General features: G+C 39.5%; 1 protein-coding gene across 1 annotated transcript; it reads left to right on the top strand.

Annotated features, from left to right (window-relative positions):
- Positions 1–497: 497 nt before the first annotated feature.
- LOC124257506 (arylsulfatase B-like) lies at positions 498–11,635 on the top strand. The gene is made up of 14 exons (XM_046691587.1): positions 498–652; positions 802–913; positions 1,417–1,468; positions 4,217–4,320; positions 4,687–4,793; positions 6,420–6,484; positions 7,482–7,583; positions 7,894–7,957; positions 8,631–8,728; positions 9,136–9,272; positions 9,684–9,742; positions 10,193–10,316; positions 10,907–11,049; positions 11,427–11,635. The coding sequence occupies exons 1-14, from the start codon at positions 556–558 to the stop codon at positions 11,597–11,599; spliced, it is 1,437 nt and encodes a 478-aa protein (XP_046547543.1). The 5' UTR covers positions 498–555; the 3' UTR covers positions 11,600–11,635.
- The last annotated feature ends 7,079 nt before the right edge of the window (positions 11,636–18,714 follow it).

Raw genomic sequence — 18,714 nt, 5'->3', positions numbered from 1 at the left:
GTGATGTAAAATTTAACGTCACATCGGCATCATTTTAGCCATTTTGTGCCCCGAAGTTTAATATGAATACGAATTATATTAGGAATAAGAAAAACATGCGCATGTCATCGATGGACAATAGAATAACCTGATTATCACAGGTATAAGTTAAAACATGTTGGTAGCATTCAATAGAATAAATTAATAAACAGCAACACATTGTAACATGGGCCATAGATCGCCATCAACTGAAGGTATATCACCATACTAGGGACCGTGGTGACTTACAGTACATTTGCTACACTGATACGTGGAACTGTAATGTAATGTTTGTTGTTGATGTGACGGTTCATGGTTGGATTTACACGAAGCACTTTGATTTCACAGAAAAGCTTTAAATGTTCTAATGTTATCCTAGTACTTTCAACAGACGTGCATATCTCAGAAAAATGTGCCTGTACATGTAGGTCAAATGTGGAGATAAAGATCTTTACAAGACGAGTCTATGACACTGAAAGGTATCTATTTTGGCAGATGGTATAATGCAATGCCATTGCTGATGTACAGCCAAACGCGATGGAGGTTCGACAGCTCCTTGCTGTATTCCTGTTTTTCTTATCATTGTCATCGGCACAGCGTCCTAACATCGTGTTTATTGTGGCAGATGACCTAGGTGAGTGTTGATATTACAGGCAATTAGAACGCGATATAATGTGAAATACATACAGAAGCTATCTGCCACTTTATACCTGTCCTATTTGCAACGAAGATATGTTACCAGGAGTGTACATCCTACTTCAGTAGAGTCTGTGTGTTATTCAGGTTGGAATGATCTTGGATTCCGGAATCCTGACATGAAGACACCCAACATCGACAAACTGGCCACAGAAGGAATCATCTTCGAGAATGCATATGTCCAGCCTCTGTGTAGCCCGTAAGTACATGTTACAATCTTTTAGCCTCATCTGAACAGAGAACATATGAAAGGACACACATTGAAATGAAGCAACAGATTAAGATACATTTCAGAAAACCATTCGTAAAATGATTTAAAGTTTGGTTCTGCTATGACATTTTCGGGTTTTATTTCACACTTGCATATATTTAATGAATTCGCTCTTGAATTTCAGACAAGTATCGAAGTTTATTTACAATGAATTGGCCCAGCCAAACATATCGAAGGTCAAATTGGTTTCTAACCTCAACCGGTCAAATTTCAACACTATTATGGCTTAACAAATAATTCTAGTGAATCTTTATGGATTATGCTATACGACTTTCGACCAATATTTAGTAATAGAGTTACCAGTGGCAGTACTCTCACTTCATCATAAACATATACCGATGGAGTTTATAAGTTAAGACAAGATATGTGTTTAATACACCTAAGAAGTCGTTAATTCGAGTACACAACTGTCAATACACTCTTTCTTTCAGATCACGTGCCTCCTTTATGAGTGGAATGTTTCCATTCCACATAGGCATGCAGGTAATTATGTCGTTGTTTTACAGCACGGTCAGTGCTCAGTAATCTGTATGGTTTTGTGCCGTATTAAACGTTATTCAGTAGAGAGACATTTTTTCCATGTTAAAACTCCCACTGGCCAGTTTTCCGAGTGGGAAGTTTGCAACAGATGCAAAAAACACCCACCATGGATTCCAGTGAAAGGAAGCAAACGACGTCAGGGCGTGAAACGGTATTGGACACTGTTCCTATCTGTGAAAACAACTTTGCTTGACTTCCTTAAGTGGCATTTAGAAGCTGGTATGATGAAGTGGTACACTTTTTATGGATAGACAACTTCTTTGTTGCAGTAGTAGTTGCGACGTTCCGGTGTAGATCTTAACACCGTCATCAAACAAATGATGACCATTTGCTTGATAACGGTGTTAGGATCTACATGATGATCATTGATTGATAACGGTGTTAGGATCTACATGATGATCATTTGCTTGATAACGGTGTTAGGATCTAAATGAAGATCATTTGCTTGATAACAATGTTAGGATCTACATGAAGATCATTTGCTTGATAACGGTGTTAGGATTTACATGATGATCATTTGCTTGATAACGGTGTTAGGATCTACATGATGATCATTTGCTTGATAACGGTGTTAGGATCTACACCGAAACGTCCCAACTACTGCTGCAACAAAGAAGTTGTCTATCCATAAAAAGTGTTCCACTTCAATTTTGCTTGACTGTGAAAATTCAATCTTGGATTAGGGGTACGTTCCCCCACGGTCGGGCAACATGTCACCCCAAAAAAAGGTATTTGACTTATCCTAAAAGCTACACACTGTGTGTAACATGCTTGAACACACAGTACAAAATAATTACAGGGGGTACACATCTTGAGGAAATTTGATGGCTGTTTTGTACCATACGTTCCCGATTTTGTTTTCAGATGAAATATTGACAGGCCTTTCCGTATGTTTCGTTTGTCACCTAGTTGCGAACATTTGTTGTTATCCTTCTTTGATATGAACTCGTAAACAGATGCTGATGAATCAGAAATAGTTCGAACAGAACAATCTACTCTGCTTTTAAGGGGGAATGTACACGAAAACCCATCAAGTCTTTTCGTGAGTGAAACAAAACAGAATTTGGAAATTGGTTGATATTAATGTTTTGCATCCACCCTTCTGTCATTGTAAGTAGAACGTTCTGTAAAGTGTTGAAGTGTTGTGCCATTATTAGGTATTTTTCCGAAAGCAACAGGTCATTAGTTACCTCCCTTGATTGACTGGTCTCCAGTCTTGTCCCAAGACAAAAGATACCAATAGTGAAATGAATCGTGTGGAGAAATGTTTTAATAGACACGAACGATGCATTATAAATGAAACTGTAAGCAGCAGGATAGATTTTGAGTTAGCCATGGCGTCACAATAGACAGAAACTAAAAGACAAAAGATAATGAATCGTGTGGAGAAATGTTTTAATAGACACGAACGATGCATTATAAATGAAACTGTAAGCAGCAGGATAGATTTTGAGTTAGCCATGGCGTCACAATAGACAGAAACTAAAAATGTTTTGAATGTGCATGATCATTGAAATACATATGGTTTAGTTTCCCCAGCTCTTGCTTCGATATTCTTCCCATGTGTATTCTATGATTCATGATACACACGCACATTCAGTAATTTGTCTTCTTTATAATTAACGAAGGTGCCGTTTTCCGAGCACGGCGTTCGATTTCACACCTGATGTATTTCATTGATTTAACCGAGGCGCTTGGTTTTGGTGACAAAGGCTTTTTGTTATTTTATTTTTAAATGTATCAGGAATTCAGGGATTCATGTAATGGAAGCTGTGTTTCAATGTATACGTGTAGTAATAGGCGTAACGACATACGTGTAACGTAAGCTTATAAACACTCTTCAATATGGCGGAAAGTACACATTTTTGAATTTTCAGAATACTTCTAAGCGATTTCTAGGGCCATCGACAACGTTTCAGAATAAACATCCAATTTGGTGATTTGAAAAAAGAACAATCATTACCAAATATACATTTTTGAAATTCAATTCTCCGAGTGAATATTCGATATTCAGATGTCAAAACACAGTTACTTAACAGAATGGTGATTTTGTAATATGTCATAAATGGCAAGATTTACGATGCATGTAGTTTTCAGTAAGTTTGCCTTCCTTACACTATGTGGATGACATCCCAAAGGAGGGAATTTCCCGAACAATTCAAAACTGCTCAGGTCATATATATTCGTGATGTATTTTGATATTCCTTCTTTATCAAAGTCAGGATTGAAGAGGAGGGACATATGTTTTCGATTCAACGATGGCTAGGTAGATATAGTGCGTATATGATTTTGATTTTCATTTAAAACGATTTCTGAGAGACGTCCCATTCACTATCTGGTCTGCGTGTACAGGGAGCAAAGACCATATGCTGATGACGGACTGAACCAGCTTGACGGTACCAGGATCATACGTTTGCTGCAGTCATCTATTAGTTTGTAAAATGATATTAAAGAATTTGAGATTAATATTTGAGAGAATATTTCGAAATGCGGAGAATGCTAGTTCAGTGCGCGAGCAAGATGTTTTACGTCACAAAGGGTTTACTGTAAAACATTCTTTATTTTGTGTCATTATTGTCCTCACATATGTTACAGGACTTTGAAGGAATGCATGTTTTACAGGACCATAGAACGAACGTTCTTTTATGTTGAGTCCCTAAGGTAATCTCACAAACACCCATTGTTATTCAGCACAGTACAGTGTTCCCTTACCAAGCAGTGTGTGTGCCCCTCAACTATACATTTATGCCCCAGGAATTAAAGAAACTCGGATACGCTACACACATGATCGGAAAGTAGGTAATATTTTACACTAAAGAAACAAAGATACATATGTACTTAACACAGTCTGTAATGACTTAACATATGTTTCCTCTTTTGATGAACCGTTGTCATTATTAGACATTCAGGAAAAAAAACATTCACAATGGACACTGTTATCTTGTTTTGTTCCTCACTTGTTTGAATTTAACTTTAAATATTTGGGATCTATAACTTGTTTTAGTAACGACATATCTGAAATACTGCCGATGTGACTTAAAATCTTCACTCACTGTTGTTTTGTACAAGTGAGAAAGCGGGAACAGAAGCCATGGTGCGAAATGCAGATATGCTGATCACTCACTGGGTAGAAACTGTACTAGAGTCACATGCATTTTCAGATGGCACCTGGGTTTCTGCAAGTGGGAGTGCACCCCAACCTACCGAGGCTTCGATACTTTCTTTGGTTACTATACTGCCTTCGAAGACCACTTTAATCACTCTATTGGTGCGTATTATTTCACTAGTCGGGTTGTAAACTCTGTCAAAAAAGAAACGCAACCCCTGTATTTTAGAGATTTTGATCTGAAGTTTTAAGACGACACAGCATTTTTATTATTTAAGACAGAAGTCTGAAATTTGGCAGAATAATAACCCAGATGGGCATGTTTAAAATTGTCATTTCAAAAGTCATCTCACAGACACCAGTTTGTCACCAGGGGGGCGTCTTTCTCAGTATCTCGTATGAGCACCACGAGCTGCAATCACTGCACGGCATCTCCTTGGACAAGAACGGATAAGACGCCGGATTCTTTCCTGGGGAATGGCTCTCCACTCCTCCTGCAGTGCAACGCCGAGCTGTTGCAGCGTCTGTGGCGGCGGCTGACGTTGACGTACGCGTAGACCCAGAGTATCCCACAGGTGTTCAATAGGGTTGAGGTCTGGTGATTTAGAGGGCTATGGCAAGACATTGACGTTGGAATTCTGCAGAAAGTTCATTGTTGCACGTGCAGTATGAGGCCGGGCGTTGTCTGGTTGAAAATCTGTGTCTGTTGGTCAATAATCGGGAGAAGGTGAGGCTGTAATACGTGGTTGATGTAACGTTGGCTGTCAGGTTCCTTCAACGATCACCAAGTCTGATTTCTGGTTGAATGAGATGGATCCCCAAACCATAACGCTTTCCGCCAAATCTGTCCCCCTGTCGGACGCAGATGGGCGCAAAACGTTCATGACGTCTCCTATACACACGTTTTCTTCCGTCGTGACGTTGCAAAAGAAAACGGGATTCATCAGAAAACCGGATGCGCCTCCAGTTTTGTAAAGTCCATATCCTTACGTTGTTGCACCACCTGAGTCGTCGGCGGAGATGTAGGGGGCGTAGTACAGGTCCAACAACTGGTCTACAGGCACGTAAACCCGCTTCTTTCAGACGGTTCCTAATCGTTTGAGCTGACACTCTCTTCAAACCTGGTATTTGTGTGGCAGTCACGGTTGGTAGGGCATGCCGATTACGCAGGTGATGGACCCGGATGTACCGATCTTGAAGTGGGGTCGTGATTCTTGGCCTTCCACTTCTCGGGCGATCGTTGGTCAAATTGAAGTTGTTGTAGCGGCTCCAAAGTCGGGATATCGTTGTTTTGTGAACATTTAGGTGCCGTGCAACAGTTCCAAAACTTTCTCCGGCTTGAACACGACCAATGGCGATATTTCGGTCGGCAGCACTCAATCGTGGCATTTTAACACAGCTTTTCGGCGACAAATGAATGAATATAATACGAAAGCACATGGGCTTTTATACACCCCTACATTAACTGCCATTTTCATGATTTGCATGTGGTTTTTTTGTGCGAAGTCACCATGAGGGTCACTTCATGCGTTGTGACGGAATAAGCAATAAAATACACTTATGCGTACAAATGCAGTTGTTTGGATGGTAATCTTCATTAATTACGTGTATAATTTCAATACATTCGAATAAAATTTAGTTTGGAAGCAATAACTTCATTCAAACGAATTTTTCATATCTGAGGACAGGGGTTGCGTTTCTTTTTTGACAGAGTTTATTATAATTGGGCGATATGATGAAACCCTTGTTAATGTTACAGAAAATTCTAAATGTTTCCTATTTCATCAGGCCCCTACCTAGACTACAGGGATAATAAGCTTCCGGCAAAAAACTATTCTGGAGAATATTCAGCTGTGAGTATGCCTACGGACATTCTAACATATTTTGTGACTATCTTTAGGTTGCAATTTTCATTCCTTTCACGATTTTTTTCTACAAACACATAAAGAAACTGTGCACACAGAAAATATAAATACAGGTACACATCGTATTAATACATAAATACATTTGTGAACAATCAAACGCTCATGCACGTGCCAGGCGACGTGACGTCATTGACGGTGGCGTATGGCCTTGCAATGTCTTACTGCAAGTGCAGCCCGTACAGCTGCACACAACATGTGAAACTCTGAAATTGCTGTCACTGTCGAAAGCTTGATCTTTGGTCATTCAAACGTTCACAAATCCACATGAGAAGTCACATGCACATCATGTCAAGATTAACATCTGCTCAACGTCATGAAGCCATTTGAATGGTTCGAGCAGGAATGAGCCAACAACAGGTGGCAGCACATTTCCAATGCCATCGTAACACGATATCTGCATGGGTCAGGCGTTATCGAAACAGTAATGACGTCGCCGACCACCCACGTTCTGGGCGTTCCCGACGTAACGACGACAAGACAGGACAGATGGATCCGGGTGACTCATCTCAGATACAGCTTCAAGACAGCAGTGACCACGCCCCAGACCATTCCCCAGGCCTTCAATGCTCATTTGCTAGCCTACATGCGTCGTCGATGCACTGCTGTGCTCCACGCACATGGTGGTCATACCCGTTATTGACTTTGTGACTTCGCCGTGTGACCCCCTACTCGATTTTGAACTTCTGACGTCATCGTTACGGATATTGTTCATGTTCTTTTGACAATTTCTTGTGGTCCGATACTTCAGCTAATAAAGTGTCTACATCATTTCGTCTTTGCTGTGTTGCATTCCAATTCTGAAGGCATTTTCTGTGTGCACAGTTTCTTTATGTGGCTAGTATATAATGTATTCTGTGGTTTATCTACATCATCGAGGATCCTTTTGTTTGCTCAATCTTAGCGTGCACACCTGCTATCTTTTCAGATCACATTCGCCCAGAGAGCCGTTGACATCATCCATCTACATAATGTATCACAGCCTCTGTTTATGTACCTTCCATATCAGAATGTACATGCTCCCATTCAGGTATTGAGAACGTGAAAATCCACCTGCCTGACTATGACTGACTGCAAAAACAATATGTGTTCAATAAGGAGACAGGGAAATAGATACTCGTGGTAACTGAATGTATAGGCCTCAGTTTACAGTTAGGCCATAGAGATGGATTATCCGTCGCCGTAACAATACGAAGGAAATAAGGGAGTTAATACTAGGAATGAGTGATTAAATTGATGACGATGGTTAGTGGATTAAGAGGATTATGATACATATTTCTTTCATAATCCCAATACTATTTGTGTGATCTTTTGTAATCGATAATTATTTGATATTCCAGGTGCCCAAGAGGTATGAGGATATGTATCCGCATGTGAATAACAATGGGCGAAGAACGTATTGTGGTATGTCACGTTATGTCTGCCGGTCCACTCTTTTCGGGACCGGGGCGGTGGGGTAGCCTAGTGGTCAAAGCGTTGGCTCGTCACGCCGAAGACCCCGGGTTCGAATCCCCACATGGGTACATTGTGTGAAGCCCATTTCTGGTGTCCCCCGCCATGATGTTGCTGGAATATTGCTAAAAGCGGCGTAAAGCCAAACTCAGTCAGTCAGTCTGTCTTTTCGTGACTAATTATTCTCTCATGTAGACGTTCCATATTATTAATTGATTCTTGAAACCTTAATATTCTGTTTCTCAGATCTGTTGATCAGCGTTCCAATCATTTTACTCTGGTTTTGTTGAGCTGTATTAGACTTTATCTCCTTTATGCTAACTGACCAGGCGTTCGAGTCTCAGATTCCTCATGACCAAAGGCCTGCTTTGCACGAGTAAATTCCATACACCAAATCATATTTCAAACTGGTCAAGGTTCTGACCCACTATTATCATTTCGGGGCTGTAGGGTAGTCTAGTGGTTAAAACGTTTCGCTCGTCACTTCGAAGACCCGGGTTTGATTCCCAACATGGGTACAATGTTTGAAGCCCATTTTTGGTGTCCCTCGCCATGACGTTACTGGAATATTGCTAAAAGCGGCGTAAAACCATACTCACTCTTTCACTACTATCATTTCCTGCAGGAATGGTGTCTGCCTTGGATGAAGCCGTGGGAAATGTCACCAAGGCCCTGAAGGATCGGGGCTTGTTTAACAATACTCTTATTCTATTCACTTCAGATGTAGGTAGTTTCAGTATCACCATCCAATGCTATTGTTAGTCAGTTCACTAATTAACATTACAGACAGCTTGCCTACACCAAGAGCAGTATGACATGATCTCATTCTGGAATCGAAGGCGGCAAATTAAATATGGATTTCTTGTAAAAAGATATCAAATAACGATGCAAAGAAAGTGCAATTACATGGCTAGAATTCCATAGACACTAGCCCCATGTCCGTCTGTGTTGTACAGTAAGACCACTTTACCTTTCCAATGTACAAAGGAGTCATTACAGTATACGTTGAACTGCTATACGTGCATGATTGTCGTTGTAAATGCACTGTTAAATACGATTGATTATTATGATAGTTATGTTTCATATAAATACTAATCGTGTTATTCTCTCTTGGAATAACATTCACTCAGAATGGAGGCCCTATTGAAGGGTATGCCAACAACTGGCCCCTGAGAGGTGGGAAACACACGATCTGGGAAGGGGGAACGAGGGGCATATCCTTCATGCATGGCGCTGGACTCCAGAAGACGAGGACGACATACGATGGGTAACACCAAATCATGACACCCGACCTAACGCAATAATTATAATGTTCATGTGATGCTTGTTCCAAGATAGAATAATTGATCCTACTTAGCAGTTCGCAGAAATTGTGATTAGCCCACCATCAGATAGGTTCGAGATATTTGTTCGAATAGGAACTCGAATGCCAGAAAAGACAACATATACAGTAGATCGATGTTAATGTTTCTATAGCCATGTGCATGGTGACACTGTCATCTTGCTGTAAATCTTACAAGAGTACTTTCACTGCAAGGTATTCAGAATTGATATTCTTGTTATACCGATCAACGATGTTTTAGAAGACATAATTAACCTAACTGTAATGTTGTAGTCAATGACAGGTGACATAAGCGTTTGGCTTCAAATAAATACAATCACCGCTACCTGTAAACAGGATGATCCACGCTGTCGACTGGAAGCCCACTTTAGTATCTGCAGCCGGGGGAATCCCAGGTATAAAGCTTCGTCATATTTGCTCTGCTCTGTCACAACTGCAACAAAGAAATATTTTTGTAACTACAACACCCGTGAAGATAGGGGTTAGAATATTGATCTCCAGTAACCCATGCTTGTCGTAAGAGACGACTAACGGGGTCGGTGGTCAGGCTCGCTGACTTGGATGACACATGCCATCGGTTCCCCATTGTATATATCGATAATCATGCTGATGATCACTGGATTGTGTGGTTCAGACTCAATTATTTACAGACCGCCCCGTATAGCTGGAAAATTGCTGAGTGCGGCGTACAACTAAACTCACTCAGTCACTCACTGTAACTACAAAGAATTGTCAGATGATTCTTACCATGTCGTTGGCTTGATAAGCTGTAATAAAAGCTAAAACAGTCAACAACAAAGTAGTACAAAATGTCCTCACTGTGTGGCATTGTATTCTGAGTACAGAAACTACCATCGATGGAATGAGTCACTGGGATTCTATTCGAAATGGTCTTCCCTCGTCAAGAACAGAGTTCATTTACAACATTGATGACTTTGAAGTTCCAATCGAAGGACATGCTGGCATAAGGTATTTTATCAACCATTCACATTGCAGGCATCTCGAAAGCTAGAAGGACGTGGCTAATGAGGTTTCGTGACCAAGTTGTGTAACTGTACATGCTTGCTTACCGATCCTGAACCCTTGAACATCTGGGTTACAATTGGTCTTCAGCGACCTTGTCGTAAGAGGGATCCTGACACATGTCATCGTATCCTAATTGCGTACGTCGATGTTCATGCTGTTGTTCTCTGGATTGTCTGGTCAAGACTCGATTATTTACACACCACCGTCATATATCTCGAATATATCTGAGTGTGGCGTTAAACAACAAACAAACCTATCCTGAGGTGATTTCATATTCATGTGGCAGCAGGAGCGGTGGGATAGCCTAGTGGTTAATGCGTTCGCTCGTCACGCCAAAGACCCGGGTTCGATTCCCCACATGGGCAAAATGTGTGAAGCCCATTTCTGGTGATATTGCTGGAACATTGCTAAAAGCGGCGTAAAAACAAACTCACTCACTCACTCATGTGGCACTCACATCATTAGAGTTGCACTGAATGCAATCATTATCATAAAAGCCAACCAATATCCATATATGCTTGCTTGTGTATCAGAGTAGGAGACTACAAGCTGATCCTGGGGTACCCTGGAGGTCCTGATGGCTGGCACAGACCCATGAACTCAACCCATTATGAAACATATGAACAGACGGTTTACCTCAAAGGAGATAGCCCTGTCCATCTCTTCAACATTCGAGGTACACATTGACATGCATACTTTTATTTACGTTCATGACCTTCCAAATTCTGCTGAATGTACAGCAGTTATAAACACGAATATGTACTGCTACAATAGCATCTCGATCATATCTTCCTAGCAAAACTTCCTAGCAGCATTCCTCGTGTTTGTTGTAACCCCTAATACCTATGGATGTCTTTGACATGGGTTGATGTAGGTTTCCAGACGTGACCAACTTGCAACATAATCATCACATTGAACACTGTTAATTATGAATTCAAACCACATAGTACATAATGTTTAATACAAATAACGCAACATCACGATGGACGTATATTATGTCTGAAGAAAACATCTTTCCCCAAAATATTTACAAATGATCTTTTGAACCTCCAGAGGATCCGACTGAGCACAACGACCTTGCTCAGCAGATGCCAGACATGGTTGCCAAATTGCGTGCCCGGTTTGAGGGGTACAAGAAGACGATGGTGCCAGCCAACTTCCCCGACCCGGATCCTGCATCTGACCCCAGAAAATATGGGAACGTTTGGAGCCCCGGGTGGTGCTGATCGGATGCATCTATGTCAATATATGTAGATATGAATAATGCATTTGTCTGTTTACTGTTGAACGATATGCTCAGCAATACTCCAGCTATGTGGCGGTCTGTAAATAGTCGAGTCTGCACCAGACAATCCAGTGATGAACAGAATGAGCGTCCATCTACGCAATTGGGATACGATGACATGTGTCAACCAAGTGAGCGAGCCTGTCCACCCGATCCCGTTAGTCGCCTCTTACGACAAGCATGGGTTGTTAAAGACCCATTCTAACCCGGATCATTTCCATGAAATGTCTAACGCATTAATATCTTGTTAATCCGCATCTGTTCCCAAGACAATAACGGATACTCCTACCCAAATGTCCAATTTCAGCACTGTTCCACGTGTTATATTTGGGATAACAGTTTCTAGTACGTTTTGGGTCCCATTGGGAGTTTGGACCCAAATTCTCAGAGTCAGGCACCGAAACGCCAGCTCAGAACGTCAGAGTAGTTCTACCCTACTCAGCCACGCATGACAGACGCCGCATGTAAGAAAAACGTTTAATACGATCTCAGAACAATTTCCAGTCTAGTTTCATCATTTGGACGTACAGCAACACACTGACAAGTTTTAATGTCAATTTGACATTTTAAACCGACCATGTTCACATGCACATTGGACAAACCGCTTGCAGGAAATTGGAAATTGTCCGAAAATCAGGACACGGTGTGAATAGAATAATTATTTTCTAAATATCATACTATCATTCATCCCAAATATTATCACCCAGTGGTGAACATATTAGAAAGGTTTATATTTCCAAAAATTGTGCATTTGTTACAAGACATTTATGTCTCTGACTTCTTCCGGTAACTACCGAAGAGTGAGTGAGTGAGTTACGATTTTTAGTCACATCGGCATGTTTGAAAGCAATGAATTCATAATAAACGCAACTGAATTATATAAAATATATCAACGGATGACAGTAAAATAACTAGATTATCATAGATAGAGAACTAAAGCCAGCATGTAACTTTAAAATGAAACAATCTCTTATGGACAATACAAATATATATATAACAGGCTGGAGGTAGATCACCATACTTGTAACCATGGGGACTTACAGTACCTTTGCTACCTGCATGGACCCTAGCTGGATTTACACCATCCCTTCAGCCGCTGGTGATTGGAGACAAGTACAGCCATAAACTAAAAACACACATATCCTACGATTAAAAAATTGGTAAGTGTAGATTTACTTTGAATATATTGGGACTTACGTACCCTCTCAGGAGGACAATAATTTTACGATACTTCAACCCCCTTGGAGGATACAGTCACTGACAATCTCATTTACTAATTTACACTTCCAAATATAACATTACATCTATTTACAATACATATCAATAAAAAAATCAATTTGTTCAATTTCTTTTAAAAACACAATGAATAAATGTTAATTAACATTACTAAAACGACCTTTAACTGTTCTTGCACTGACATATGTATCCCTTGTGATGGAACCAAAAGAGTGATCTATTTACAAAATGACCCCCTGTAAAATGCACTAGCCAGTCGGGGCAGTGACTGCGGAGATTTGCTGGCCCGACTGGAATTTTACCAGCTACAGGCTGGCGGTCCAGTGGCCATTTCGCACACTGGAACCAGCAGTATACCTCTCTTTGTACGGACGTCATATGTATTTTAGAACCAAGGACAAACGAGAAACTGACATGTGTAAAATTCAAGTAAAGAAACTGGTGTAGCCATGGCAAATTTCCTCCTCATTGATCATACTGGAATTGTATGTGGCATTATCTGATATATTACTGCTAGTGTGTGATCAAATGATATAATGATGCTAACATATAATGGTTATGTTATTGAGGGCTTGTCAGAAGACATGAAACTTGACATGTAGAATAGCCAGCCTTGATGACACCTGGATGCGAAAGTCAGTATTATCCAACTTATAAAGATATCTAACTTTGTACATGAAACATCTGATTTAATCTATTTTGATGTTCACTGCTGCTTTTTCATGTTATTCTATGTTGATTTTGCTTGCAATGCAGTCTGTGCTAAGTAATCAACATCTGCAAATTCCACCACAAATTCCTTTGATGAATGAAAGAAACAGAATATATTCAATCTTTTAAGACAGGTGTTTCATTCTTTCCCAGATTCACATTTGCCATAGGCACTCCTACACAGGCAAAAAAAAAAGAAAGAATCAAAGTTACAGATGTTTCGTCGTTTTTTATGCAGGTATGAGCAAATCAAGATTTTTCAATTGGTTTTAAAATGGTTTAATAGGAGAGATGTAATCGACAGCTACACTACTATAAATTTCAATGCACATTTTTTTCATCTCTTAACTGGAAACTTTTGTATGAAGGCTCAGTAAAATCGATCGGAATGACTTTAACAATTCAGCTCACGGTTACGATTCTGATCACATCACAATTTGTATATTGATTATATACCTAATGACGACTTTCGTGCCTCATCTTCTATCCGTGTTCAGACGATGCACTTTGTTTTCCAATAACTATTTAGAAGCCGATTGTTCAATCTTATATGAATATTTTTTTAAATCTTATGATGACAATCATAGCTTCACTTACAGCAATTAAACCTTTGAACAAAGAAGTCAGTATTTATCTGATTATGAACTGCCCGGGGTAAGTCAAGATATGATCAATGACTCATCCCCACAGATAATACATTGTGGTTTTAAACATGTTTCATCACGTACACACGTAAACTATAACACGGACAGAAATAGGGGAAAAGCAGCACATTCATCTGCAATATGCATTATCAGCAAATTATTCTCATTTCAGTACAACACTGAAGTATCGCTCAATAGCAATAATGCAAATTAGGTGTAGTAAGGAGATCAGAATATTCGAAATGAACTAAATTGCAATAGCACAACAATATAACACCATCACAATGTCAGGCTCTACAGAGAGCTGTTGTCGTCCAATGTAAGAAAATACAAAAGGAATTAAAAAGAAACGATTTTAATATTCATAATAGATTCATTCAAATCCATTTCGCAGAAGAATGACTTTATGTGTTTTTTAATTCCTAGTAGGTTGAATACAATGCTGCATACTTATTAGCGATAACAAGTCGTGTTTCATTTAAAAATATAGAAAATGCGGTCATGAGTTTGTTTTGTAGGTGTGGCTGGCGGTTTCTAATGTATTGATTCCAGATGAGATGGATGTGTTGTGGACAATTATACCACAACATTTTTCCAGGACTAAACAAATGTCACGGTGTACGCTGAGCATTGTTGATACATAGATCCCTCCGAAGCAGGAGAATGCAAGCAATGCTGGTAGCTCTTCATTATACAAATATAGATCATCTGGTAATCTATTTATAGGGGTGGGTATTGCAGAGAATTTTCATATTGCGATATATTGCGATGAGAAAGCTTATACATATTGCGATATGTATTGCAATATATTGCAAGAAGTTTTTAACAATAAACTACTAATGATCAAGTTAACGCCTTATTTATAAAGCAAAAACACAACCAAATCACTATGCTTCATTAAGCTTTAATAAAAACTTTAATCATGACAAAATAAGAATATAGATAATATTTAAATGTAATTTTCACCACGATCATTCCCACCACCATTACCACAATTGCCACAATCATCAAGGTTTCCGAGTGTTACGTGTTTTTTTCCGAATTAAAAGTCAAAATACCGGTTTTCTATCAGCGTATCGCAATACGTATCGTTTTCATGTCTGAACCGGTTAGATTGCGGAGCCCTATCTATTTGTAAGACAGTTTTTTATGACGAAGTAAACAAGAATGATAATCCTATGTCCCCAGCCACTTGTACACAGATATGTACATCAATATGCATAAGTACCTGAGATATTAACTCCGTTCAGATGTTATTCATGTGTTTACTGGGCCTTCGAGATAGTGATATGAAAACACATTATAAATTGTAAAACAAAAGGTCATTCACTTCATTCGCTATCCGTTCAACCTCGAAGAGGATTTCCGCCGGTTACTGAAACAAACTACTACCACCCGTCATTACAGAGTTGATATTTCTCAGATTAGAGTGTTTGTTTAGCTAAGCGTTTTAGGGTAGTTGTTTGTTTATCGTGATTTGCTGTACGAGTATCTCTTTTTCTGCTGACAATAGAATAGCGATAGTATCAGACTTGGCAAAAAACAGTCAAATATTGTCGAACATACAGACATGTACAGAAAAGCTATCGATTGATTTGGAACAAGAGTAACATCGTAGTATTTAAGAGGATGGACCGACATGTACTCAGGACAAAGGTCCCCTTCAAGGAGAATCAATTGATGTAAATAATCCTTACACATATCTTGCATTTGTACTATCTCACACAATGGTGTTATCCTAGTTCTCTCTTTATGTAGTGGCAAACCTTCAAGCAACTGTTGTTTGTTTAAACTTGATAAGTTCACCATTGTGATTTGTTTCAGAGTTTTCACCCTTGTTTTCATGCGGATCTGGCATTGTCTGGTTGTTTGGGAATTGTCCTTAGATATATCAATATTTGCATCGATATTTCAACGAAAGTACACAATACGAGTCCTACAGATGTAATGACGTCTCGAAATTAACGTGGCTAAATTGTCCGATTTAGGTTTTATTTGTCAGAATTAATGGTGAATGAAGTCAGAAAAAACAGATACTGATACAAAGAAACAAATGTGTAGGTTTTGAAGAAGAAATACAGAGAAAGAAATTATGTTATTTTTTCATATCTTACTGATAAGCCCTTCAATCAATATTGACTTTGTTGCCGTGCGAGATACAAAGTCTAGTTATCATTATTTATTGATATACATGCGTGTGCTTTAACCACATTCCATGACGCCATTCATTTGAAGAACACTTCTGTGCCCTGAAGACGGATTGGGGGAGATTTCAATAGACTCTTACAAGTAGGAGCAGGACCTACTGCTTTGAACTGAATGAAGGAGCAAAATGATGGAAAGAACTGGTTTGTTTAAGTGAGGGTATGAGTTGGTATTGAATTTGTCAACGCCATTTTTAGATGAATTTATTGCGTTAGTTTAAGAGCAATTATTCCATGTACTTTCAAGGGTAAAATGGTGAAGATTCACCCGTCTATAGACAAAGAGTTCGCCAACACAACTGCAGCCTTTATTGTAAACCAAAGTCATTGTGTTCTTTAATCTGATTGGTTGAAAAACGTGATCAAATGGTATTTGATTCCCGGAAATCTGCGTATTAATACATACAAACATCGCTCACACCATTGTATTGTTACGTCGTCAGCTGTGATGACGTCATTAAAATCATATTGGGACGTATTTTTAGTCCGAATGACGTCACAAATGAGCAGTTCCAGATGCTACCATGGGAGACAGCCGAAACGGCCGGCTGATGACATTTCACTGCTGTACCCGTACTCGATGTCAATGAGAGCAGACACAAAAAACGTGTGTGGACCTTTCGGTTTACTTTTGTGTTTACAATGTCGATAAACATCATGTGTTGGCGTATTTCCGGGTGTTATTGAGTATTTGAAGCACGGGAATATTTCGAGGAATAATTCGTCAACACATGATGTTTATCTCCTAATTGTTGTGTTTTTCTTCACTTGAGTCCACAAGATGGCGTCAAAGTCATTACTTGGTAGGACCAACAATTGGCAGCAATTACTGCTCGGCACCGTCTCGAATATTTCTTCAAACGCTTCTAAAACAAGGGGGAGAGTTGAGATTGCCGTGTTTTGGCCCTAAAGCTGTTTACAATCACACAAATATGACTTTTGAAAAAGAAATACTATATTTGTATTGGTTTTGTCGCAGATATATGAGTCTAATATTCTCAAAATCACGTGTACGTTTCTTTTTTGGCAGAGTGTAATTAAAAAACAAATGTTAGCTTAGATTTTGTCATCATAGCAGTTTGAAGTCCAATAAGAAATCAGACCTGATCCGATAGAGTTCCATAATGATCACGGATTGTCTATGCAAGAATGTAATCTCGAGATCAAACACATCAGGGATTATGAAGTTAATGTAATTGCAGATGCATTTTCGGGAGAGTGCTAATCGCATGCAAACATGCAGTTGCGCTGATTATATGATTGTGATTCTATACTGGAAACTTGCCTTTGAAGTTCATTTGTAGTGCAAAATGCTGTTAGCGTTGGGTTAAGCGGGGCAGTGTTATGTGACAGTATCTTTGGTATCTAAGAAGCTAATTTGGTCATGCTCTCATCAACTATCTGTCTGCTTGGGCCTGCTGTTGACGGGATTCTTGTCGATTAAACACTGAAGTTTCTGCTTGAAATAGGAAACACGTGTCATGCAGATAAAAGGTCAGTAACAATATCATGTACATCAGTAATAAAGCCAGGTATGGATGAAAACGATGTAACAAGCTGATTAAAAACTGTTTCAACCAGCGGCTCCCATAAAGATGGAATTCGGACAAACTAATCTTTAATATAATATGTGTTACATTTGATCACATTTTAAATGGCATTGTGTTTTTCAAAGCTTTCGGCTGTAGACGTGACAATTTACACTTGTCAGAAGTGATCCAGACAACCAGTTGAGAGACTTCCATCTTTGTTGGAGTGGCGATGGCTAAGTGGGTTAGATGGCCGACTTTGTGTGCTGGCCATTAGGTGCCTTACTCTGTGAGTGTGGGTTCGAATCCTGGATGGGCCTCAACCTAACAAAACTACTAGAATCTGTACATTCCCGAGTAAGTGTGATCCCAAATATATGTTGAACTTGACCACTTTCTTAATGGCATTGTGTACTTTAGACAACGGTACTCCTGTTGTGAGTCCTGAATCCCTGAAATACTGACGAGCGCGGAGATCAAATATTAAACAAATAAAATAGTTATCTTAGCTACTGGAAACATGATGCTATTTAAAACAAACGGGAACCCTCATATCGTGTCAATCATCATATCCTTTTATTGGAGACCTCTCCCCTGCTCTTGGTTTAGGTACAGTTTGATCGGAATTAACAAAGAGCATCTTTACACATCACCATGGAGACTAGCGCGATAAACACAACATGTAACACGTGGAACCATTCTTTGGGCTTGTATACTGGCTCCGCATGCTAT

This window comes from Haliotis rubra, unplaced genomic scaffold, assembly GCF_003918875.1.
Source record: "Haliotis rubra isolate DU_JTF1 unplaced genomic scaffold, ASM391887v1 Scf662, whole genome shotgun sequence".
Lineage (NCBI taxonomy): Eukaryota > Metazoa > Mollusca > Gastropoda > Lepetellida > Haliotidae > Haliotis > Haliotis rubra.
Note: the sequence above shows the minus strand (reverse complement) of the source record. Positions and strands in the feature narration are given on the sequence as shown.